At 41.5% G+C, this 27,440-nt stretch overlaps 1 protein-coding gene across 5 annotated transcripts in view; it reads right to left on the reverse strand.

Moving 5' to 3' along the window:
* Positions 1-27,440, reverse strand: part of UTRN (utrophin) — an 897,027-nt gene that overhangs the window by 698,370 nt on the left and 171,217 nt on the right. For all 5 annotated transcript variants that reach the window (XM_073557627.1, XM_073557629.1, XM_073557628.1 and 2 more), the window contains 5 exons: positions 22,863-23,060; positions 21,213-21,394; positions 15,317-15,467; positions 9,280-9,399; positions 2,760-2,861 (listed from right to left, as the gene is read on the reverse strand). In XM_073557627.1, coding sequence (XP_073413728.1) covers positions 2,760-2,861; positions 9,280-9,399; positions 15,317-15,467; positions 21,213-21,394; positions 22,863-23,060 — 753 coding nt within the window. The remainder of the gene's footprint in view (positions 1-2,759; positions 2,862-9,279; positions 9,400-15,316; positions 15,468-21,212; positions 21,395-22,862; positions 23,061-27,440) is intronic.

Here is a 27,440-nt window from a genome sequence, read left to right on the forward strand (position 1 = left end):
ACACCTTTATGGCAAATTTATACCAAGACATACATTTTTAATATTGCAGATTTTTCCTCCTTTCTGACACCCAGTGATCACATGATTGTTGGGAGAACAAGAGGAATCATTTTTGATGCTTCCAAAACTGAATATACAGCGCTTGATCAGAATAGTGTGTATAGCGATCAAGAGGGCAGATTTGATAATAAAATATTTATGCCTTTTCTGAGGGAGGTCCACCTGCAGGAGATTGTGATACCTTCCCACTTCTGCATGATCTCATACTGCTGCTAACTCTGCAATGACGTTTTAAATGGAACTTGTCACCAGGATTTTGCTACCCCATGTGACAGCAGCATGATGTTGGGGCAGACTCTTGATTCCAGCAATGCATCATTTACTGGGCTACTTGCTGCAGTTTTGATAAAATCCCTGTTTTACCTGCTGAGCTCTACCAGTTCTCTGATCTTGAGCTCTGTATAACCCCACCCACACTACTGATTGGCAGCTTTATGTGCACACAGTGTATAGGCAGAAAGCTGACAATCAGTGGTGGAAGTGGGGTTAAATAAAGTTCATGAACTTAGTGGACTACATGGCAGCAAGTTTACTCGTCCTCTAGTGATGATCTGCTAAAAAAAATTGCTTTTATCAAAACTACAGTAAGCATCCCAGTAAGTGACACAAACCTGGAATCAGGGCCTCTGACTCTTCATTATGCTGTTCTAAGATTGAGACAAAAATTTGGAGACAAATTTCCTTTAAAACACCACTGAGAGTCACATATGAACGTTACAAACCTCGGGCAGTCTGCAAGAAGTTAAAGGGTTTGTCCACTAGTAGGACTGCCCCTTCTCAGTCTAAATGTTTGTGTCAAGGCACAGTTGCCAGAGATCCCAGGGCTAGGGGCTCCATCACTATCCCTAAAGATAGTGGCGGCCTAAAAATCCCTGCTCCCCGGATTACTTCTGATGGTGAAAATGCCAGGACCACGTGCCTTACTGAGCTCCTAAATCAGCTCTTATTTGTCCCCTTCCCCACCCAGGGAAATGGGGAGTTCGAATGTATAAGAATACACAAACCAGACTAACAAGGGAAGATGCTCAGGGATAAACCAAAATACCAATTATACAAATATGCACTCACAAAAAACAGAGTGGAACACTGGGAAGTAAAGGGAATAAAAATTAAATAGGAGAAGATGAGGCTATACACACAAACAAATCATCAAGCAGCAACCTTTAGCACAACACTCCAAACGCCTCCTAACAACCAACACCACTCACTCCAAAACCAGGCAGTATTAAACTAACATTGGCAATCCCTGCTTGCCAGAAGTGAGTGCATTTAGCAGAGGGGAGTGGCCAATATTGAACAGCAGAGTCCATCAAAGCAGGAAAGCTTCCAGGAGCTCTCAACTGAACAGATTAACACCTGCACGGCTAACAGAAACATGAACTGTTTAATATAAAGGTGAAGTGAATCTAACCAGTGCAGTAGTTTGCGAAATCAGAAGTTGCGGTCTTCTGGCCCCTCTCTGTTGTGGTATACCCATGAGAGTTTGCCTCAGTTAAAATAAAAACACTTATACTAATGTCCGATGTCAGCATTATTTCAACGGTGTCAGCACTCATGTTCCCGGAGCTGACATGAGGTAGCTGCATCACCCGAACCCTGCAAACAATCAGTGCCATCTTCACTGTCCCTGCCTTGGGATGACTAGAACATAAACAGGAAATTAACTATCCTTCCCTAACTACACTAACTATGGCAACATGCTGGGATACTCAAACAAAGAACCATAAGGGAGCAGAGGTTGCAATCACTGCTGCAAACTTTGTCCCCTTCCTAAAATGAAGCGTCATCAGGGACCTTTGTTTCAGGGGCTGGGCTAGTCCCTGCAAGATGTGCAGAATGACATTGTGCTCTCAGGCCACCTCAGATTAGCAGTAACGAGCCAGCAACAGAGCGGACTTTCAATGCGCGATGTCAGACTTCCCAGCTTGCAGAGACCAGTGCCGCACCCGCTACTCATATCACTTCCCGGGGGCTGTCATGATCTCTGCATGCAAGGTATTCGGACAACACACACTGACAGTGTGATCTGTTGCCGTCTTGTTGCTTAGGATCTCAACTGATGAAGCTTTGTTTTAGGGAGGGGACAAAGATTGCAGCAGTATCCTCAGCCTCTGCCCCCTGATGGCACTTGGGATGCACTGGGATTCTCAAAGTTTCATCAAAAAGGATGTAGGAAAAAAAGAAAAGCAGCTAGATAGTGCAGTTAAGGAAGGATAGGGAATTTTAAATTTAGATATATTAGAAAATAGTTTAGATTATGGCATTAAATAGAGAAGGGATTAGGATGAAAATGAATTTGTATTTCAGACCACCCCTTTAATGTATTTATTTGAATCTAGACACCTAATATATTTTCCCCAGATGTCAAGTAAGTCATTTTAGCATTTCAGATTTGTATAAGCAACAAAGCCCATTGTGTTAGCTTCCGTTTATGGTCGTGTCTCGGCTTACGCTTTTACCGGATGCATGATTGATAACAGGTTGGTCATTATTGGTTATGATTTATATCCATTGCAATGTTTGTTTTTAATTTGATTTGTTGACTTAAGATATTTTTTTCAGCTTTCTATGGTTTGTTTTGCTGGTTAGAATAGGGCAACGTGCAACACATTAAAAAGCAAAGGACATTTGCTAAAAGAAAAAAAAACCCGAATCTGTAGTGATTATTTTCATGAGTAAAAAATGTTATACTTCTTTACCAGTTCTTCTAATAGTTTCTGCCAAGGGATAAGGATTCCCTGCAGCTTACTCCAGTGCTCCTCTGTCCAACGGCAGACTGCTGCCCACCTCTCTCCGAGTCTCTGCAACGAAGAATCAAAATATTTAGGTAAAACAAATTTCCTATATGGAAAGTTTTGCTTTGACGCTCTGTGGAAATGTACATTTTTTGGGGCCATTATTGTTAGCTGAATCACACATAGTTAGGTTGCTCTGTTGTATTTGCAGAGGAAAAGAAAAAAGTCATATAAATATGTATCTCATTTATTAGCTAAAGAAGGCTCTGCCTGAGACTATTATTAGGTTGTGTTTACACATGGCAGGTATGCTGTGGGTTTTGCATCTGGATTTTAAGGCTGAAAAACAGCAGCACATTACAGTACCAACGAAGAGGACGGCATTTCACAAATCACACCCACACACTGGGGATGTTGATAATTCACAATTTGTGCTGTGGATTCTCACCATCAATTTCACCCTTTGCAATGCATTACACTCCTTAACTGCTAATTTGCCCCACATAAAAATAAAGAAAAACATACACTGACCTCCCAGACCGATTCCAGTGTTTATGTGACATTGTTATAGCCAATCAGATAAATTGATATGATGTGAATTGTCAATTTCCACACTGCATGGATGAGATTTGTCAAAATCTCCTCAATGTTGCTGGTTCTGTGATCTGTTGCTGATTTTTAGCCTTGAAGAGGATCTTTCACCAGTTTGAGCATGTTAAATCACATCATGGAATAATGGCTGTATGGCTGAATATCCTGTAGTTTTAGATTTTCATTTCTCTTGTTGAGGAGATATTAGCTTGTAAAGTTTAGCTTCCAATTTGGTATAGTTCAACTGGGTGTTACCTGCTATTTGTCTCTTGGGTCGTGTTCTTCTTCCCCTGCATAAGGTTGATCAATCACAAGTGGTCAGCAACAAATAGGGGAAAATAGAACACACCCTCCTCTCCTCACTTATCTGTGCAGCTACTACATGCTATATGGAGATACAACAGAGCTAAGTTATGTGTCATTAAAATCCCTTCCCGATCTCATCATACAGCAGTCATCATACAGCACTGGGAGATGAGATCTGAAAGTGTTTGTAATGATACATAACATAACTCTGCTACATCTCTGCAGAGTAGCTGCTGAGATCAGTGAGGAGAGGAGAGCGTGTTCTTTTCTCTTCTGAATGACACTACCTGTTTATGATTGGTCAATCTCATACATGGGAGGAAGTTTACGCCCCAGAAATGAGTGACAGAGTGACTGCAGACTTATCATTTCCGCCCAGACAGCCCTTTTAATATTGTACACAGAATGGTAAAAATCTGAAAAGTCTGCCTGCTAGTATAATGATAGCATTTTAAAGACACCAAGATGCTCACTGATCTACTGGTGTCAGTAAGATATCTCAATATCTGCAAACAATTTTAATATTTGAAGCGTACAGACAATTAGGAAGGAATGACAACATCAGCTATATTCTATGTCAAAACAAAAAAAACTAATTCTAAACAAGCTTCCCAGAGAAATAGCTCTATATCCCCAATAGCTACATGTTCTGTTATTTACCAAAACTCATTATAAAAACAAATTATCTATAAATTGCTAGTCGGCAGATGACATTGCGTCTGCGTTTAAGGACTATATTTATAGAATTTTATGCTCTGTTTCCTACATAAATTGTTTACTTTAATGCATTCGATTGAATGTAGCCTGAATTGTTATTTCAAATTAAAAGTGTATACTTAAAGAAAAAAAATGTTATCTGTAGAAATGGGACAAAATCTGACTCATAGTAAAGAAATTCAGACAAGGAGTACTCATTATCAAACTCAAGGAAACAAACAGATGAATAGGGAATTGTAAAGTATTCTGAAGCTTTAAGAAAATAGTTCTTAGCTACGGCAAGTAGAAGTGACATAAATGGACAAACAGGAACAGTAATACAGCGGAGCGCGAGCCTTATCGCAGTAATGTTGCTGATTATATTCTATGCTAGTTATGTAGTGGCATATTTTAGGCAGCCAGGGTGTGTGTAGAGGAGACATTAGCATTTATTTTAGCTTTGGGTTCAGCCACTTTTTTTTTCCTTTAATAGTTATTGTCCAGGCAGACAATGATTTATTTATGTAACCATCTAACCTAGAACATGGGGATCCCATGAGCTAATCTGGCATTGAGCATACTCCTAAGAAGTTTTCACAACAGAAACATATGTATAATTCCAACACTGGGTATTCGACTGCTCTTCAGTATCCGTATTTCAGCAAAACTTTTAACCACCAATCTAGTGGGTTTTTTTGGGATAGCGCTGGAGTGGTGCTACTAAACTAATTCCCTGACCCTAGTCTTATACTTACCAGCATTCGTCTTCATCTGTTCCGGCATTACACCGGTCCCACGGCGCCATCTTGCTACCATAGTTTCTGACTGATTGGAAGTCAGAGGTAACGGTTTTTAGCTCTCGGTGTAAGTCTATGAGAGTCTTCTTCTGGCTCTCTTAGACTTACATTGAGTTGTGACTTCAGCAAACACTGGATCGATTCGGCAGGTCAAAAACTGCTACAGACCGTCAAGAGCGGCGCCAATAAGAGATGACGTTGAAGGGTACTTAGTTTAGTAGCACCACTCCAGGGTTTCAATATGCTGGAGATGTGCTTTAATAAAAAGTGACTGCACCTCTGTACACACCACTTTTTCTTGGTATCATTGTTGAAACTGTAACCAGTCTTGAGACTGAGGGGTTCCTGGGACTCATTTTTCAGCATTCACATGGGCTTACACACATGGCCACACAGTAAAAACCCAAAAGGAATATGCTAAAAGCATTTGCATCCATTCTGACCAAACATTATTGGCATATCTTTTGCCATACCAATGTCTCCAGTGGGAAAATCCTTTCCACATCCAGTAAGCCTAAGCAGAGTACACATGTCAAAACCAGCTATGTTCCTCCTGTCACCTTTAAACCTATTGTTTCCATTAGGACAGAGATTACAACTCCAGTCTGGTTACATAGGCTTTATCCATGTTTGTGTTGCATAGATAAACACTAAGGCATTTACATTGCATTGTTTTCCCATATAAACAAAAGTTCAGCCCTTTAGTGAAAGTGAAATAACAGCAAAATTAACAATGAAGAAAACACACACCCTATGAAGAAAACACATAGGCCCCAGTTCATTATTTGCTGGTCTTTTAAGGCACTTTCCTTTTTTGTACTGTGGCATTAGTTGCGTTTTTTAGCACTAAATGTATCAGAAATCAAATAAATCAGGCAAGCCCATATAAAATATAGTTCAAAAGGTACAAATAGAATAATGAATTGGGTGCAAATAACAAAAAGGCACAAAACTAGTCAAAAAATAGAAGCAAAGACAATGATGCATCAGTACCATAGCATGTCAATGTTGACACACGCATACTATGGCCCCAATTCATCATTGTCTTGGCACTTGTTTGCCTAGTTTTGTGTGTTTTGTGCCTTTTTGTTATTTGCGCCAAATTCTTTATTTTATTTGTACCTTTTGCAAAGTCTATTTTATATGTGCTCACCTGGTTTTTGTTTTCAGTTTTGTGCACATTGTTTAGCTATATATATATATATATATTGTGGTAGAGCGGCTCACTTGGCTGCACACGGAGGTAGACACACGAACACTGTCTCTTTAAGAACTTTCTTTGGTTTATTGTAGGCAGCATAAATCAAGGTGTAGTAAAGAAAATACAGCCCTCTGAGCAAAACAGGAAAACAAAAAATGGTGGCAGAACAAACACAATCCTCCTGTAAGCGGCTTTCCTCCAGCTCATGGCTGACAGAACACACACTATTCAGGTTCACTAGTCTATGCAGCACTCTCCTGCAGTGCTCCTTCTCCAGGCACACACACTGAAAGTTCCTTTCTTCAGCCATTTAAGCTCAGACCATGTGACGGACCACATGACTGTGACCTCACCAAGGTCCTGTCAGCACATACTGTAGTGGTGCTAGCTCTGTAGGTGGAGATATGGGGGGACACACTATGAATGTCCCCCTAAAAACTAGCCCATAAGATACGTTAACTTAACCCTCGCAACACTTACTGTGCTGGAGGAAATAAAACTCTAGATTTTATATCACTGACGCCATTAGGTATAGTGAAACATATCTCCCCTCCATTACATTACCAGTGACTCGGTCACGATATATATATATATATATATATATATATATATACAGTGCCTACAAGTAGTATTCAACCCCCTGCAGATTTAGCAGGTTTACACATTCGGAATTAACTTGGCATTGTGACATTTGGACTGTAGATCAGCCTGGAAGTGTGAAATGCACTGCAGCAAAAAAGAATGTTATTTCTTTGTTTAATTTTTTTTTAAATTGTGAAAAGTTTATTCAGAGGGTCATTTATTATTCAACCCCTCAAACCACCAGAATTCTGTTTGGTTCCCCTAAAGTATTAAGAAGTATTTCAGGCACAAAGAACAATGAGCTTCACATGTTTGGATTAATTATCTCTTTTTCCAGCCTTTTCTGACTATTTAAGACCCTCCCCAAACTTGTGAACAGCACTCATACATGGTCAACATGGGAAAGACAAAGGAGCATTCCAAGGCCATCAGAGACAAGATCGTGGAGGGTCACAAGGCTGGCAAGGGGTACAAAACCCTTTCCAAGGAGTTGGGCCTACCTGTCTCCACTGTTGGGAGCATCATCCGGAAGTGGAAGGCTTATGGAACTACTGTTAGCCTTCCACGGCCTGGACAGCCTTTGAAAGTTTCCTCCCGTGCCGAGGCCAGGCTTGTCCGAAAAGTCAAGGCTAACCCAAGGACAACAAGGAAGGAGCTCCGGGAAGATCTCATGGCAGTGGGGACATTGGTTTCAGTCAATACCATAAGTAACGTACTCCACCGCAATGGTCTCTGTTCCAGACGAGCCCGTAAGGTACCTTTACTTTCAAAGCGTCATGTCAAGGCTCGTCTACAGTTTGCTCATGATCACTTGGAGGACTCTGAGACAGACTGGTTCAAGGTTCTCTGGTCTGATGAGACCAAGATCGAGATCTTTGGTGCCAACCACACACGTGACGTTTGGAGACTGGATGGCACTGCATACGACCCCAAGAATACCATCCCTACAGTCAAGCATGGTGGTGGCAGCATCATGCTGTGGGGCTGTTTCTCAGCCAAGGGGCCTTGCCATCTGGTCCGCATCCATGGGAAGATGGATAGCACGGCCTACCTGGAGATTTTGGCCAAGAACCTCCGCTCCTCCATCAAGGATCTTAAGATGGGCCGTCATTTCATCTTCCAACAAGACAACGACCCAAAGCACACAGCCAAGAAAACCAAGGCCTGGTTCAAGAGGCAAAAAATCAAGGTGTTGAAGTGGCCTAGTCAGTCTCCTGACCTTAACCCAATTGAAAACTTGTGGAAGGAGCTCAAGATTAAAGTCCACATGAGACACCCAAAGAACCTAGATAACTTGGAGAAGATCTGCATGGAGGAGTGGGCCAAGATAACTCCAGAGACCTGTGCCGGCCTGATCAGGTCTTATAAAAGACGATTATTAGCTGTAATTGCAAACAAGGGTTATTCCACAAAATATTAAACCTAGGGGTTGAATAATAATTGACCCACACTTTTATGTTTAAAATTTATTAAAATTTAACTGAGCAACATAACTTTTTGGTTTGTAAGATTTATGCATCTGTTAAATAAATCCTGCTCTTGTGTGAAGTTTGAAGGCTCTAACTTATTTGCATCTTATCAAACCTGCTAAATCTGCAGGGGGTTGAATACTACTTGTAGGCACTGTATATATATATATATATGCCAGATGGACAATATTGAATTTGCTTCAAGTGAAACCTTTGCTCGCTGACTTTAGATGATGATACTTGCCATGGTTGAAGGACCCAGTGCCTCTTCTCCATCACAATTCACCTCCATTTTTTCTTCTTCAGTTGATAATCATAGACTCATATCATATTATATGATCTTCATAACCCACAGCTCATTTTTTATTTATTCTCCCATCCCCTTGCCCTTTCTCCTACCCAATCTTCTTTCAGTTCCTGAATTACAAAAATACAACTGACCACAACCATGAATTTTATTTTAATCGGCGTCCATTCCAATGACTAGGCAACTATGTAATCCAATGTTGAACCGAGTTCTTTAGAAATCACTCTCTAAAGAGTCTCTCTGCTCAAAGCTTAGAGAACACGAGATCTTACGCTCTGATGTCCATAAGTATAATACAGCAACCAGCCATTTTACAGAAAACTTTATCCACAAGGTAAACAATTATGCCACATCTATACATCAGTAGTTGGGAGTCCTATTTTAGGAGCTCCACCTATCTTTAGAACGGTGGATCCCTGACCCTCATCCCACCCTGTTAAACAGTTACCAGATCCAGGTAAAGAATAAACAATTATGGAATCATTTAACATAAGAGAACCAAAAGACATAACAGTATCATCACTAAATGACCCACCTGTAGCTGTGCTTCCAGTGCCGCAGTGGCGCCATCACCACTGTTTTCATCCACAATAACCACCATGTGTGTTAAGGAGTTGACTTTAACTTGTTCTGTCTCCAGGTCATTTTGCAATTTCTAGAAAAAAATTGACAGCAACAAATTAAAAAAAAAAAAGCAATAAAAGTAAATAAATAGCCATACTTTAATGTAGTTTTATTATCAGATTTGCTTCCTTTAGATATGGAGGGTCAATTTTCTAATAATTTCACTCTCTCCTCTACGATCCTTTGCAGTCACTACAGTGAACATACAGCATGTAAATAGGATACAGAGTGCAGACTGTCACAAAGCAGCCTGTATCCTGCTGTTGATTAGTATCTGAGATATTAATTTTGCCCGAGTATTGTATAGTCGTTGAATAATTACTCATGTAATAGGCTGTTCTAATATTCACTTTTCAGGATTATAACACTCCTCTTCCTGCCGGCTTCCTGTTTGCCGGTGGAGGTGGTGCGCTAACGACTGACAGATTTGGTTTAGGCTACTTTCACACATCAGGTTTTCGGCGTCAGGCGCGATCCGGCGTCGTGCCGGAACGCCGGATCCGGCAAATGTTTTGTAAAACCGGATGTGACGGATCCGGTTTTCTGCCGGATCCGTCTTGTTCTTGACAGACAAAACCGGATCCGTCTCATCCGGTTCATCCGTTTTTCTATCCGTTTTTCGACGGATAACGCCGGATCCGGTTTTTAAAAAGACCCCTTGTGGCCTTCCGAACGGGATTGGCTACTGGAAAACTATATATAGTGTGTTCCTACAGCCCTTCTTTGACAGGTTGTAGAGGAGAAAGTGCAGGTTGGAGAGAAGAGCAAGTTACTGGCGAAGATGGATGTTGTGATTGGAAATATTTTGAAGAATTTGGCAAATTTTATAGCGGAGGCGAATCGTTTGAGGGTGATTGTTCTGGAGAAGGAGAGAGCGAGACAGCAGCGCATCAGGCATCGTAGACGACGTTTGTGGATCCACCCCATCACAGCCAAGAGAATGACGCGTGGGGTCTATTCTACACTCTGCATGGACCTTCGACGAAACCCGGATAAATTTTTTGGATATGTTCGGATGAAAATGGAGAATTTTGATTACTTGGTGGAGCGCATTGCACACCTCATAAGAAAAGCGGACACCTATTGCCGCTTCTCTGTTTCACCCGCAGAGCGTCTGATGGTGACTTTAAGGTAAGCCACATTTATTGGATGTGCTTGCATCAGAGCACACTTTCACTGCAATCTTGTTGGTGGTAGTTTGTATCTCCAAGTGTTATAGCTGAGTTTTGGTATGTAATGCTGTGATTTAAAACTAATTGATTGTTTTTTAATTCCCCACAGATTTCTTGCAACTGGAGAATCCCTTTCGTCACTGCATTTCCAGTACAGACTCGGGATTTCCACCATATCTGGAATAGTGAAGTACACATGCCGTGCACTGTGGGACTCCATAGCTGAAGAGTTTTTACCAGAGCCCACAACAGAGAGGTGGATTGAAATTGCTGACAAGTTTCAACAGATATGTCAGTTTCCCAACTGCTTGGGCGCTGTGGACGGGAAACATATCCGCATTGTAAAGCCAGCCGGATCGGGATCGGAATATTTCAATTACAAGAAATATTTTTCAATTGTCCTCATGGCCATCGCTGACGCGGAAAACAAATTTATTGCTGTTGATATTGGGGCCTATGGCCGCTCCAATGACTCTCAAGTTTTCAAACTGTCTGCCATGGGGCGTAAACTGTATGGAAACACCTTCCAGTTCCCACCACCTAGACCGCTGCCGCAAACATCTGGTCCACCTATGCCATTTGTCTGTGTAGGGGATGAAGCCTTCCAGCTGTCAGAACACCTTTTGAAACCGTACTCTAGCAGAGGATTGACAAGAACAAAACGCATTTTTAATTACCGCCTCACAAGAGCAAGAAGAATGGTTGAATGTACCTTTGGTATACTGACAGCCAAATGGCGGGTCCTATTGACTGCGATCAACCTCAAGACAGAAACTGTGGACGAGGTGATCAAAGCTTGCGTGGTACTCCACAATTTTGTTATCTGCAAGGAACCCATTTCCATTGAGGACACCTCTGAAGAAACCACCTTGCAAGATTACCATGACATTACCACTAGAAGTTCTGTGACGGTTTCAGTAATGAGGGACAATTTTGCACTATACTTTATGTCACCTCAAGGCAGAGTACACTGGCAGGATGACAGAGTGTGAAAGATTTGTGCCCTTAACCAAACTTGTGTACCTTCTGTACCAACAGTATATTCCTTTGCCAACCAAAGTTGGCTATCTTGTCATAGTCTCTATTTTTAGCTTTAGGCCACAGGTGTGTACCTGGTTGTGTTTTATGCAAAGTATTTCACCTTTTAACAAAAGTTGTGTACATTGTTAGGAAATCACCAACAATAAACACAACTTTTTAGGTGAAATACTTTGCTTCAAACACAACCAGGAACACAACTGTGGCAAAAAGCTAAAATTTACCCACAGTTATATACCTGGTTTTGAATACCTTTTTACCTTTTAAATACCCTGTATTTAACCTTTTTTTTAAACATATTTCGCCGCAGAAAGAAATGACAAACAACCAGTGTAAACAATAATTTAACTTTTATTTAAAATATTTTTTTTTTGTAAACTGTTTTTAAAGTTAAAAAAACTTTTTTAATAAAGGTTTGAAACCAACTGGGCATTTTTATTACAAAACACATCATAAATCTGTGTAGTGTGGGGTGGAAATACTGCTGGAGGGGCTGCGGGACACTTCGACAATGGGAGTGTGGAGAGAGGACTGGGATCGTGGTGGGGAAGGAACAGTTAGAGGTGATGGTGTGGAAAAAGCTACAGAATGGGTGGACATGTGGGAGGCAGAAGAGGTGGTGGGCGGTGGAGTGGAGGGTTGGGCAGGGACTGTAGGAGCAGATGATGTTGATGGCAAGTTGTATGGGGAAGGAGTTTGGTACGGGGAAGGAGTTTGGTACGGGGAAGGAGTTTGGTACGGGGCTGGTTGCTGGAAGTGGGGAGATGTCTGGTACTGGGGAGGTTGCTGGTACTGGGGAGGTTGCTGGTACTGGGGAGGTGGATGGTATGTAATAGGAGGGGGAGGATGGAAAGTGGCTGGAGGGGGTGCAGATGTAATAGGAGGGGGAGGATGGAAAGTGGCTGGAGGGGGTGCAGGTGGAGGAACTACTGTGGTGGGAGGAGGAGGTTGGGAGGTAACTTGCTGGAGAGCACCGTGGCATGAATGCATTACATGCATCTGCTGGGTAGGAGAGAGCGTTTCCATGCGCTCCACAACAGACCTGAAAAAGGTGTGGTTTGGCGAAGATCTTGCTTCTGAATGCATGGTTTGCAGAAGTGTCTTCACCTCCAGAATGCTGGAGTTGATCTGCTGAAAGCCTGCGGAGATTTGCTCTGACAAGACTTTTAGACAGTTCTGGAAAGATGCATTCAGATGCAAGAACTCTGGCGCATAACTCTTTTCCTGACCCCTCTGCCGCTGCCGCCCAGTACCCGCAGGTGTACTAGAGGTGGCAGGGGCAGAAGGGTGGGGTAAAGGGAAAGCGATCTCCTCACCAGCAGCTTCATGTAATGTAGGCGGCCACGATGCTCCTGTGCTGGTGGATGGGACAGATGGGTCGAATGTGTGGGAAGGCTGGGAAGGTGCAGATGTACCGGGGCGGTCGAAGTGTCCCTCGGTGCCGGTCTCCTCAGGGATCGCCTCAGAAGGGTCCAATCGTGCAGGCTCCCGAGTGCTGCTCACCGTGCTGTGGAATAAAGAGAAAAAAAAACAATTAAAATAGTGACATGGTATGGCCCTGGCTGAAAAAAAAAAGTTACATCTAAACATTTTTTTGTCACATGTGGTGTGTAATATTTACCTTCTGGTGAGCATTGTATCCCGGAGGAACGACAGGGCTCGTGCGTACTTGTACTTGCTCCTGCGTCCTCCAGATCCACTCGGGGCCCGCATCTCTTTATTGAACTCCTTCTTGAAACGATCCCTCACAGACCGCCACCGCTTCACAATTCTCTCCCCTGAAACGAGAAAGGACAAAGTGGTTAGTATACAACATCAGTGTTTCCCAAACTCCAGTCCTCATGGTCCCCAGGGGTCATGTTTTCAGGATTTCCAAAGTAAATAGAAATCCTGAACACATGATCCGTGGGGACCACGAGGACTGGAGTTCGGGAAACACTGGTTTAAATCAAGCAAACGGTGCTGTATATACTTACGCTCTTTAATCTGGGCCCGAGCTTCGAGGTCCTCCCAGCGGTCCACAAGGAGCGAACAGATTTCCTCCCAGAGTCGTCGGGTAACGATAAGGTCAGCGTGGCGGCGGTCAGCCATATTCCAGAGCGGCTCCCTTTCTCTGACGAGATCGATGAGGTGGTCCACATCGATTCCTCCATCCTCACCGTCAGTCGGGAGCACGCTGTGAAGGCTGTTAAAGAAAAAGACAAAAATAACATAATTAGCCTCCACAAAAGAAATGAAATAAAAAGTGCAAAAAAACAAAGCAAAAATATTTATACTTACACGCTGGTGACCGCCGCGTTGCTGTCGCCGACGACCCTGGGAGGCACTGCGAGGACCTCTTGGCCGAGCACCAGATTGGGAAGACTAGAGAAGAAAACAAAAAATGTTATGTCTTTGGATGTAGGCATTTGTTTGCTGTGTGTGGTCTGCAGAACATTGTTTTCTATGTGTTGTGTGTAGTGTGATGTTGTGTTTCTGCGTTTGATGCAAAAAACTTACCAATTGTGAGCCCACTCCAAGTGTCTGTCCACCCCTTCCTTCTTCTTCTGAGAGCTCCTCTTCATCTTGTGATTCCTGTTTTGAAATAAAAGGCAATGAATAGACATATATTACAGAGATGATGGATTTTGGAAATAAAAACTTACCGTCAAACGCTGACGATGCGAGGGAGGGCTCCCAGAAGAAGATGTGCTGTCTTCCTGCTGGCCAGACTCCATGGCTGTGGGTGGTGTTCCTGCTGCTGCCATTGCTGCTGCTGCTGCATCTCTTGGGCGGCTGGTGAATAAAGAGAAACAAAGGGCCAATGAATATCTTGATATTCCATAGCCCTAGTTTGGAGGAATGGGGGATTTGATAATTACCGTCTCTCATCTGCTGCTGGACTCCCCTCCCATTGTTTAGCATGCTGCTCCATTTGGGGTAGTGCTGATGGTGCTGCTGCAGATGTCTCCTGCCTTCTCCTGCTCCTGGTTCTTGGCTTGGGTGTCATGTTGGGTGTGGCTGAGGGTCCCACTGTCTTGCTTTTATATATGTCTTGTGGGCAGAGCTACTGAGCATGCTCTGACCAAAAAAAACGGATCCGGCTGTCGCCGGATCAGGCGCATTGCGGCGCTCATAGGCTTTCATTGTGTGAAAAAGCCGGACACGCCGGATTCGGCGTGTCCGGCTTTTTCGCCGGAGACAAAAAACGTTACAGTAGCCGTTTTTTCCAGACGCCGGATCGCGACACATTGCCGGATCCGGCGAAAACCGGATGAAACGCATGGCCATCCGGCTCGATCCGGCTCTAATGCAAGTCAATGGGGGGGAAACCGGATCCGGCATTGCATTTCGCCGGATCCGGTTTTTGTCAAAAGCGCGATCCGGCGAAAACCTGATGTGTGAAAGAGGCCTTACATTGAGCGCTCTCCCAGGTTTGCCTCTACAGCATGGGGAGAAGCACCAACGCACTGAAGATGGCTGGATACATCAATCTAATCTGCCCAGCTTCAAAGGACCATGAGCAAATCCCTCCATCCTCGGGAACAGAGGGGATGTTTAATAGGAGGTAAATTGCAAAGTTGCTTCTTTTACAAGTATCCAGCAAAATTACCCATTTAAGAACATGATCCAATATCTTTAAATGTTATACTAGTATAATGAAGCATTATTACTTAAAACATCTCTTTGCAGATTCTGATAGGGTCACCAGAGGCGTCATTAAACTTTAAGATATTACCAATACTATAGCTTGCTCACTTTGTGTTCTTCAATCTGTTTTCTAAAGGAATCAAAATCTTCACTGTAGAACTTTAAATCCATCTTGTGGATTCGCTCTTCCGTGACAGTCAGCCAGTCCGACAATTGGTCAAGTTGTTTTCTTTGCAAATCCATCAACACTTCATGCAATCTTCATAGAAGAAATAAGAAAATAACATAAAAACAGGTTAAGTCAGGTAAAACAAGAATTTTTTTCAGATACGATCTCTACAACTAACTGCTTACTGCAAGCAAGATTTTCACCTTGTACTAGGCATGCCTGGACAATATAATGTAGTAGTAAAAGTGCATTGCAGTGTGGGAATTAATGACAATCTCAAAATTCAAAAATGTTTATAGCTTATTCCTTTAATAAAGCAAGATATTTCAGATAGACACCACCTGTTTGTCATAGAGTGGAATCAGCCACTAGAACCCCATTTCTGTGAGACGGAACTAAAAGTTGTTCTGTAGGAGCGGCTCCCATTCTGTTGGACTTTAGCGGCGAGAATTACATAAGAAGCTTTTTATCTAAATTTCTTATAGATTGTTGAGCAGGGACCTCACTCCTCCTTTAACTGTTGAATTATGTGTTAGTTTGTAATGTCTTTATTGTCTACATATCTCTGATTATGTTGTAGTCATATAAATAAATTATTATTATTATTATTATTATTATTATTATTAATAATAATAATAACAACAGGGGCCTCTCTCCTTCTGTACTTTTGTGTCCTTTGTCCTACACGGTTATTGTACTTGTCTATATTTCCTCTTTTCACATGTAAAGCGCCATGGAATAAATGGCGATATATAAATGTATAATAATAATAATAACAACAACAACAAATGTCTGGGTTGTAATACTAACTGCCCCATACAGCAGCCACTGCAGGAGAAATGGCAGGCTGGTGGCAGCTTTCCCCACAAAATCAGATTATATCCTGGTCTGTTGAGCAGGGCCAAGCATTGGGAAGACCTATGGTTTTGCCTCTGCTGAGACAACTCCAATAAATATATCATTTTCTTGACATGTAGATGTTAAAATGTAAAATAAACAAAGTCTTACATATATACTTTTTTATCATTCTAACATGTACATATAAATACACATTCTCAATTAATATGGGTATTAGGGTGTTTAACCCCTTCACGCCGCAGCCCTTTTTAGTTTTTGCGTCTGTTTTTCGCTCCCCTTCTTCCCAGAGCCATAACTTTTTTATTTTTCCGTCAATATGGCCATGTGAGGGCTTGCGGGATGAGTTGCACTTTTGAACGACACCATTGGTTTTACCATATCGTGTACTCGAAAACAGGGAAAAAAAATTCCATGTGTGGTGAAACTGCAAAGTGCAATTCCACAACTGCTTTTTTTTTTTTTTACCATGTTCACTAGATGCTAAAACTGACCTGCCATTATGATTCTCCAGGTCATTACGAGTACGTAGATACCAAACATGTATAGATTGTGTTTTATTTAAGCGGTGGAAAAAAAATCCAAAGTTTGTTAAAATAAAAAAACTGCGTCATTTTCCGAGACCCGTAGCATCTCTATTTTTCGTGATCTGGGGCTGCGCAAGGGCTTATTTTTTTTGCGTGCCGAGCTGACATTTTTAATGATACCAATTTGGTGTATATACAATCTTTTGATCGCCCGTTATTGCATTTCAATGCAATGTTTCTGGAGTTTTTTCTTCTTTTTTTTTCGCTACGCTGTTTACCAGTCAGATTACGGTAATTCTTTTTATAGCTTGATAGATCAGCTGTTTCTGAACTCGGCGACACCAAATATGTGTCTATTTTATATATATTTTTGCTTGTTTTATTTTGAATGGGGTGAAAGGGGGGGATTTGAACTTTATTTTTTTAATATATTTTTAAAACTTTTTTTTACTTTTTGCATGCTTCAGTAGTCTCCATGGGAGACTAGAAGCTGCAGTTGTCCGATCACCTCTGCTACACATAGGCAATGATCAGATTGCCTGTGTGTATCAAAAATGATCACTTGCTATGAGCGCCGACCACCGGGAGTTGAAAGGGTTAAAAGTTTTATCCAGGACTAATATTTTTTTTAACTACAGGCCTAAGAACTAACAGGCAGGTTCCTGTCACCAATTTCTGTCGATGCAGAGCAGTTACATACCACTCCTGCCGGTGAATCAGCGGCTTCCGCTGACAACACGTCGACAGCGCAGCTGCTTCACTTCTGCTCTGTTGATGTTCTGCTGATTGACAGCTGACCTACCACTGCATATCTGCTGTCAATCAGCATGACGTCATCAGCCTGGAAGAGCTGCTCTGTTGATGTGGAGCAGCTGAATCGCTTGCAGACATGGTTTGTTACTATAAAACCAAAAGGGACTACATAAACCAAATTAATCAGAGCGCTGTAGTTATACGGTATCTAGAACTGTGTGAAGGCCAATACTGTATAAAGGGGGGCTGTGTGGGGTGCTTACTGCATATAGGGGCTATGTGGAGGCTCACACTGTATATGGGGGTTATGTTGACTCATACTGTATATAGGGGGACTGTGTGGGACTTATACTGTATATAGGAAGGCTATATTGGGGTCTTATACTGAAACATAAGGGAGGTGTGTAGGGGTTCATACTGTATTTAAGGGGTCTGTGTACTTGTACTATATATAAGGAGTCAGGAGTGCTGTGTGTGAGCTAATATGGTATATATGGGGAATGTGTATGGGATCATACTGTATGTAGGGGGGCTGTGTGTGCACTCATACTGTATATAGGGGGGCTATGTCTGGACCAATATGGTATTTAAGGGTATGTCAGCATGGCACTGGCACTTTATTAGGGGTAAGCACTTTAATTGATATTTACATGCATTCATTCCATTGCAAATCTATCATGCGGCTAGTTCTGAGAATTTAGGCAATGGGGAAAGGAGATATGCAATATAATTAATCTCATTTGTTTCCTATATCTGGCTTCCTGTGGCTATATTATACAATGTGTTACTAATTGACATGCATGACTTTTGCTTGCTAATTCCAGGGAATTTATTTCTTCTTACAGTTGTGGCCAAAAGTATTGACATCCCTGCAATTTTGTCAGATAATACTCAGTTTCTTCCTGAAAATGATTGCAATAACAAATTCTTTGGTATTATTATCTTCATTTAATTTGTCTTAAATGAAAAAACACAAAAGAGAATGAAGCAAAAAGCAAAACATTGATCATTTCACACAAAACTCCAAAATGGGCCCGACAAAAGTATTGGCACCCTCAGCCTAATACTTGGTTGCACAACCTTTAGCCAAAATAACTGCGACCAACCGCTTCCGGTAGCCATCAATGAGTTTCTTACAATGCTCTGCTGGAATTTTAGACCATTCTTCTTTGACAAACTGCTCCAGGTTCCTGTCATGATCCCAGTGCAGGTTTTTGAGCTGCACACCGGGGGTTAATGTCTGGAGCTCTGTGCAGGTTTTGACCTGCACACTTGTGGTTAATGATTGTGGCCTCTTTCTGGTTCTGGGAGAGCTTCATAAACCCCTGGGTAGCTTCAATCCCTGCCAGTTATACTTTCGCCTTTGGCCTAGTGTGCTGACCCCCGTGTGCCTGTTTGTTGCTATAGCTTGTTTATATGGTTCTGACCCGGTTCTGTTTCCCGTTGTGAGTTTGCCTGTTGTTTTTGTACTGCGTTATCTGTGTATGACTCATTGCCTGTGACCTGACTATTCTCTGCTCGCCCCTCTTGTACCTTGCAACTATCTGTGTATGACTCATTGCCTGTGACCTGACTACTCTCTGCTCGCCCCTCTGGTACCTTGCAGCTATCTCTGTGTGTGACTCATTGGCTACGTCCTGACTATTCTCACTGTCTATGCCCCTTGGTAACTTTGTCTCGCAGTTAGTCTGCTAGGAATTGTCTTGCAGCTCCTAGCTCTGTGGAGTTTAAGCCACGCCTCTAGCAGTCACGTGCTTCAGGTCCTGCGGCTCTGAAGTACACATCTATTCGGTTGCTGCCCGCTCCACAGGTAGCTTTGAGCACTGTTCGCTTTACTCAGGACACGCGCACTGGCTCAGTGAGCAAGTTCAGTGCGGTGTCTCTGACAGTCCCTGATATTAGAAGGGTGCCTTCTCCAAACTGCCATTTTTAGATCTCTCCACAGGTGTTCTATGGGATTCAGGTCTGGACTCATTGCTGGCCACCTTAGAAGTCTCCAGTGCTTTCTCTCAAACCATTTTCTAGAGCTTTTTGAAGTGTGTTTTGGGTCATTGTCCTGCTGGAAGACCCATGACCTCTGAGGCAGACCCAGCTCCTACCATACAGTCCCTTTTCAGTCAGACGCCGACGGATAGTACGGGTTGACACTGTTGTACCCTCGGATTGCAGGGCAGCTTGAACTTGTTTGGATGTTAGTCGAGGTTCTTTATCCAACATCCGCACAATCTTGCGTTGAAATCTCTTGTCAATTTTTTTTTACCGTCCACATCTAGGGAGGTTAGCCACAGTGCCATGGGCTTTAAACTTCTTGATGACACTGCGCACGGTAGACACAGGAACATTCAGGTCTTTGGAGATGGACTTGTAGCCTTGAGATTGCTCATGCTTCCTCACAATTTGGTTTCTCAAGTCCTCAGACAGTTCTTTGGTCTTCTTTCTTTTCTCCATGCTCAATGTGGTACACACAAGGACACAGGACAGAGGTTGAGTCAACTTTAATCCATGTCAACTGGCTGCAAGTGGGATTTAGTTATTGCCAACACCTGTTAGGTGCCACAGGTAAGTTACAGGTGCTGTTAATTACACAGATTAGAGAAGCATCGCATGATTTTTCGAACAGTGCCAATACTTTTGTCCACCCTCTTTTTTATGTTTGGTGTGGAATTATATCCAATTTGGCTTTTGGACAATTCTTTTTGCGTTTTTTCATTTAAGACAAATTAAATGAAGATAATAATAACAAAGAATTTGTGTTTGCAATAATTTTCAGGAAGAAACTGAGTATTATCTGACAAAATTGCAGGGGTGTCAATACTTTTGGCTACAACTGTATATCTACTTCTTTTCAGTGTGTCATTTTTTGTAGATATTATTTTTTCATTAATAAAATGTATACATTTTTGATATATATTGAAGTCAGCTCTCCATTTTGTGTATATTTTACTGAATGTGCCTGTAGACTTGTGAATCCTCACATCACGCACACTGTGTGCGGTGAGGATTCTCTCGGACCGGCATCGGGCACGTACTGCAAGTATGTGATTTGCATACATGCGGTAAAATGCCCAAAAACGAATATATTCAACTCACCTTTTTTACTTGTCACGTTGGAGGCAGTTCTTTGATGAAGGTGCTAGGTAACATGCCGACTAGTGTATTGATCGAGGCCGAACACAGTCTAGTCGCAACGTGGCAGGAAGTATGCAAATCGCAAACGTGTGGTTGCTTGACTGGCCATTCTCGGCAGATACACAGGGGAATCCTCACAGTACAAAGTGCGCGCTATATGAGGATTCTATGAAGGTCACATAGAGTGACTGCAAACTTTTAGCTTAACACTGGACATGTTAATATTCTAAAGTATACTCCTTTAATATAATGAGGCCTAAGATAATATTAATCTAGAGGAGACCCCTGTTCTGGACTCTCATGTAAAAGGCAACAAGTTGTCTCTTACCCATTGATTATTTTGGATACTGTGTAATGCCAGATCTCTCCTGCGGAGGAGCTGCAGGGTGATTAAATGTTAAAACAATATAATATAGTTAATTGGCATGAGTTGAGTGATCCTTCTAATATAAAGGAATTGTCTGAAGCAGACTCCGCTGGAATGAGTTATCATGATAACGAACAGGACACTGTTATTAAGCCTTTTTAATGCATGCAACATCTTCATTATCTACAATAATAAAGAACACACCTGGACTGCCTATGCATGCTTTCTAGTCGGAGGTCTTCCCAGCGAGAGTTCAGCAAGGTCATCTGCTCTTGTATCTCATTTTCTTCATCGATTGAGAGGTCACCCTGAGCAATGAGTTGATTTCCTGCCTGTAGAACATTGCCCACACTGCTCTGGTGTGCTGTGAGCTCCATCATAAAAGCCTTAAGACGAAAAAGGTCACAGAAAAAAACAAAACAAAATAAAAAAAGTATACATTATCTAAAGAAACGGCAGAAGTACTGATGCAGAATACATAATATGAACCCCAATGGTAGAAGTCACACAATTTAAGTATCAATCTATCTTCAGAAAATGGATACAGTGCAAATATTCTGAACTCTGAAGGAAAGTTCCACTTTAAACTTGCATGAGGTTAGATAAGAGATTTCACAAAGTTTCTTTATTGATAGATTACTTTTTGCACACATTAAAGAATACTTTGTAACAAACAATGAGTCAGAAAGAAAAATGTCTGTGATAAAACACATTGTTACAATATCTGTCATATAATAAGACAGCATGATCACCCTTCGTCTTTGTGTCCTTCTCTTACTTTCCACTGGTGGATAGTAATCATTCATCACCATTCACATTGCAAGTTAAAGCCAAGCTCCAGCTATCATTAGTAATAATTATTTATGATTGTGGAATTTCTCAATAAGTGGCTTCTGGCAGATTTGTTATCAAAAGTAGAGTATAAACTACAAAACCGCAAACAAAAAAGGCTAAGTTCACACATGCCCGTTTTGCAGCATTTTTTTTGTGCATTTTTTTTCAGAGGAAAAGAAGCTGCATTTTACAGTAACGGCAGAAGCAAAGAGATGTCAGAAATCTGATGCACACTCAGCTCTTTTTCTTTAATGAATTTGAGAACTGCAGCGTTTTTGAAAATCTGAAGCGCGTCAGTTTTTTTTCCAGTGATTTTTCTTCCCATCAAAAGCAATGGGAAACTGCAGAAACGCTAGAAAAACACAGTATAACATTTGTGCTGCAATTTTTGTCAGCATTTTTGGCAAATAAAACCAACTTTCTTAACATGTACTATAAACAAATTAAACATGTAATTCACCTGAAAAAAACGTTACAACAAAAAAGGCGTTGATGCGTTCAAGAGTGAACGTTTTGGCTGCAGAAAAATGCTGCCAAATTGCCAACTACAAACATTCCCGAAGAAAGATCATTTTAAATGAAGAAGAAATCCAGTGCATCCGATCTTCTAATATGGCTCAAAAACATTTGAGAAGTTTACAACATTGTGTCATATTTCTTTTATTAGAAATCTCTTATCAGAGCAATATACATTAACGTGGACAACAGACAGCATTCATTCAGGAAATCAGAGGCCTAATAAGGGGTAACGTCTCTCGATGTTGAGAGTAACATGCCTGGCATGCCAGTGTAAGGAGACTTAGAGGCCAAACTATTGCATTCTGTGGAATTAAATATCCAAATTGCCTCTTCAGAGAGAAAGAAGACTTGAACTCTAGTGCTTCCTATTGGAAGTAGCAATCCTGAAAGTCAATATCTGGAAATCAGTGTCAGGCCAAAGATACAGACTTGACAAATGAGATATTCTCATGTGTTTCTATAACCTAATACAATCATTTCCACACATTTAATAAAGCTCACCTCGTGAGTGGCAAATTGTTGCTTGACTTCCTCAACATCGTCAGATATATCATCTTGCTCTTGAAATGTGTCTTCTGCCAAGAGAAGCCAAGTGAGGACGTCTTCCAGGGCAACCTGATAGCTATCAAGATCCATCTCTACCTCGGTTACTGTACTAGGTGTTTCAGGCCCGGAGTCTCTACAAGGTCGATCAGATGCCTAAAATAAAATTGGAATCAGGAAACATTTTCCATCAATTCTTTTGCCTTACATTTTCTCTTGAGAGGTTCCACCTAATTGTTATTTTTATTGACCATTTTTCTAGAAACTCTTTAACTGAGCTATACAAGCTTTTTTTTCTTACATCCCGATCAGCTGACCACAAATGAATGAAAATATTACCACTATTGCTCAGCTTGTATATGCTGCTCTTACGATGTTAATGTTTTGTGGTTTTTGTACAGTGCTCAGCTTCTCTTCTTTGGTGTAGCCAAGTTTCCAAGTGTTTCCAAAAGGGAGTGGAGAATAAGACACTATTAAACCACAGGAACAAAGAACATCCAATCCAATATGCTCAACCTTTCCTCCCACCGACATCTACTGTCGAAGGAGGAACGGGACACCCAAATACACAGCAGGTAGTCATCTGTTCCCATCAATATAAGTGAGTTAAGACATTACATATGGAATGTGTGTTGGCACCCTCAGGGTACGTGCCCACGATACGGAGTTGCTGCGGGTTTGGCGATGTGTATTTATGCAGCATCAAACCCGCAGCGGTCAGCTGTTACCGCATCATGGTTTGGACTTCAAGAAATCCCATGTCCACTATGCATCCACAGACGCCTGCCGATTACCGTCTTTCAAAGAGAGCGGCATGTCAATTTCTCTTGCGGAGACACAAGCCTCTGCAAGAGAAATTTCTCCAATAGAATGTATTGGAATACATGCGGATTCACCTGAACTCAATAGGCGGCAGCTCTTTGGACGAGGTGAACATACGAAAGCACCGCTAGTTCCGGATCGAGGGCACCCAGCCTTAGACCATGAAACTAGAGATATTATGATTTCATTCTCAAATGCTTAGGATGAAAATGTCAAAAAAATGGATTATGCCAATAAATAAATACTGGATATAGAGCAAATCAGACAAACAGACGCTCTCACTTTCAGATTCTAGTTTGCTGAGCGAGAGGCTATCGCACAGTACATGCTGGAACAGGGATCACCTGCCGAGCTGGTTGTATTATTGGTGTCTAACATTTCAATGAATTAATTTTTAATTATGCTCTTTATAGGCTTGTAAACAAGGGTGGGGGAACGGATGAGAGAAGACTTTAAAAGAGACGTTTCCATTATACATGAACTCACTGAAGTCATCATGTGCATTTTAGCAATTATTTTAAATAGCTGCCTCTTTAATAGACTGTGAGAAACACAATATTAAAGAAGCCAATTTCTAGATTCAAGAGACATAGGTTAATAGGAAGGTAGCAGTGGCCAATAATGTATCTTGATATAAAAGTTCAAATCTGATGCCTTAGGGTCTGTAATTTGTAGAGGTTAATAAAATTGCACTTTAAGGCAAACTGCTCTAAATGGTCACTATTCTTTAAACCAACTTTGCATAAATCAATAGTACATGCGGATATAGGATATTTTTAGTACATATTATTGGAGAAATCTGCTTCTTTCTTCATGTATGAGTCAGTTCTACCCCTTCCGCTACCTCCTGCACTCATCATCTAGCTCAAATCTGTCTTGGTCAAAGTAAGATGGGCTGCCAACAAAGTGGCAGGTTATAGAATATATTGTAGTCTATGGATACAAAAGAGTAAGAGTGATCAGCACAGTGAGAGACAACCAGACAGATGTAACTGCACCTACCAACACATTTATTTTACTTCACTGCTGGATTCACAGCTACACAGATCATTACTGATGTGTCATGTCTTTCATGCTGCTTCTGTCTGTGTGCTACAGAGAAAGAAGAGCAGGAATACACAGGCACATAGGCAATAAAGACAAGCATAACAATGCAGATCGCATACAGTCATTTTTAAGTAAACTAAAAAACAAAAAAAGGAGTAGAATAAGTAGATATTATATATTGACAGATATTAGAAAGAAAATTACCACTCTTGCTCCAAGACACTATAAAGTCACACAGAGGATAAGGTAAAGAGAAAACAGTAAAGTAAGGAGGTCTCCAAACAGAAACCACCAGAGTACTGCATGTCTCACGAAGCAGGACAGACCAAGCCACGAATAGTGGCCCATTTCCCATTCTGGTTAGCTGCCAGTCACCAGTTTATGATAATTCCCTATAAATCAATCTAGAAAAAGAATAGCGCACAAGATCCTGCCACTTACAAATTACTACAAACTTTAGAATTGAATAGACATACTCATTTCTAAGAAATGTTCCCATACTGTGATTATATTACAGCAGGAGATCAGTCTGTTGAGGATTAACCAAGCACGAGGAGTAAAATGAGCTGAAAATGAGGATTAAGGGAGAAGAGGTTGTTTGAAGTTTATGGAAACTGGCAAAAACACAAAAGGAACAAAAATGACCATTCTCAGAAAGGCATATTTGTATTAGGATCATGGATATGATAATTGGTTGGGATCTCTGTTCTACTGGTGCTTAAAGAGATTTCCGGGCTAAACATGAATTTCTAAAGCGCCTCTATCTCACTGCACACTGGAGAATCCTGAGTGTGAGCAATATGCACAGTCAGGATTCCGCTCTGTCGTCAGCTTGAACGGTCGTCACGTGACTGCTCATATCTGATACTTGCGGACGGTCATGTGATGACTAGCAACATTTTCTTCTTCTCTATGTTATATAAAGAGAAATGGATGAGATGAGAGTCAGGAAGAGACAGCTACAGGATAACTACTGGAGCAGAGTCCCGACACTGTGCATATTGCACTGTCCGGATTCAGCAATCTGCAGCGAGGAAGAGGCACTGCAGAAACGTATGCTAAGATCAGAAGACCTCTATTACACATTCATAGACTCATCACACTGTGAATACAACAATTTGTGGACTGGAGACAAATTCATGATTTGTTGGTCTACTGATTTTCTGCATAACTGATCAAAGGGGCAGTACCACAAAGACTGTGCAGAGTGTGCTTTGGGCACTGAAAACTACATGAAAAATACTAGCTCGAATACATAGACATTTATCTCACTGTTAACTCACTGTATTAATGAACAAACCTGATCATGTTTCTTGAGCTAACAGGAATTACCCAAAATGCTAGCAGTGTACACATTGTAGATAGTGCAATGAGGCTGCCGTTTATGGCAGTCCGTATTCTGTGAATGGAACATGTAGAGAACGCATTCTGCAAAACCTATAAGGAAACTGTAATAAAACTTTTTCATAAAATACAGGCAGGCTTTGCGTTTTCACTGTTCTGGTTTACGGTCATAAAAAAGGAGTAAAGAGAATGTACCGCTCGTCAGGCAGCCCAAAACAAAATGCTAACATAAAATATGCTCTCATGCAGTTCTGTCGGATAAACAAGTCTCTAATTGAAAGAAATTTTGTAGTATCAGTTGTCAAATTACTGGATAAGTAAATTTTCACTTTTTTTGCCAAGTCTATCCAGTATTGAAAATGATTGAATATTGCAAATCATTTAAGGGACTTGGCTTCAGTCCTGTGAAAAAACTGCTTTGAAGGGGTCTCCAAACCACTCATGTACTTGTCTAGCTTTTCTGTACTTCCTTACTTTCACGGGGCAGGAGACACCCGATGTAGTAGTGCTTATGCAGGACACAGTGCGATCCTCCTGAGCACAGAGAGGGTGATACCTGCATTAAATACTAGGAAGGGGAGTGAACCCAGTCCTAAGGTGCCTACCCCTCTACTGCCAGAGTGCATAGTAATGGAGTACAGAAAACCCAAAAATGTACACTAGGGTATGTGACCAAGACTTCATTTTCTGTGGAATTCCGCTCCAAAAAACAACTGAAAAAGCTCTAAAAAATGCTCAAAAGAATGAACATGAGCAATTCTATATAAGAATGACTTTCTCTTCATATGTTTCAGGTTTCCAAAGTCGCCAAGTGGTTAAAAGGAGTAACCTGTCCACACTTCAAACATTTTCAGCTCAGGAGACATTTTATAATTGGTAATAGAAGTCAATGACAAGGCTCACAAGACACTTGAAAAACATATGGGCGTCTATTTGATTGTTTTGTCAGCGCTTTTGCCACATAGCCCACCAGTGGTTTCTTCTTTATTCAATGCAGTTTAATAAAAAATGGCAAGTAATAAAGACACCTCAAAAGTCATGGGACAAGACTTCTCTGGCAGTAACAATTAATCATCAGCTTCTTTTAAAAGGAACCTGTCAGCAGTTTTGGCCGATATACGTTACGGCCATCACCTTTCAGGGCTGATATACAGCATTCTATAATGCTATACTGTTTATCTGCCCCCAGTCCTGTCTGATGGGTGTCGCAGGTCTTGGTCCGGTGCCTCCCATCTTCATGTGATGCTGCCCTCCATCTTGCTTCGTGTGGATGACGCATCCCTGTATTATCCACACAGGCTCCCCGGCATCACGCTCCTGCGC

Source organism: Dendrobates tinctorius, unplaced genomic scaffold, assembly GCF_039654945.1.
Source record: "Dendrobates tinctorius isolate UK_male_01 unplaced genomic scaffold, ASM3965494v1 ptg000250l, whole genome shotgun sequence".
Taxonomy (NCBI): domain Eukaryota; kingdom Metazoa; phylum Chordata; class Amphibia; order Anura; family Dendrobatidae; genus Dendrobates; species Dendrobates tinctorius.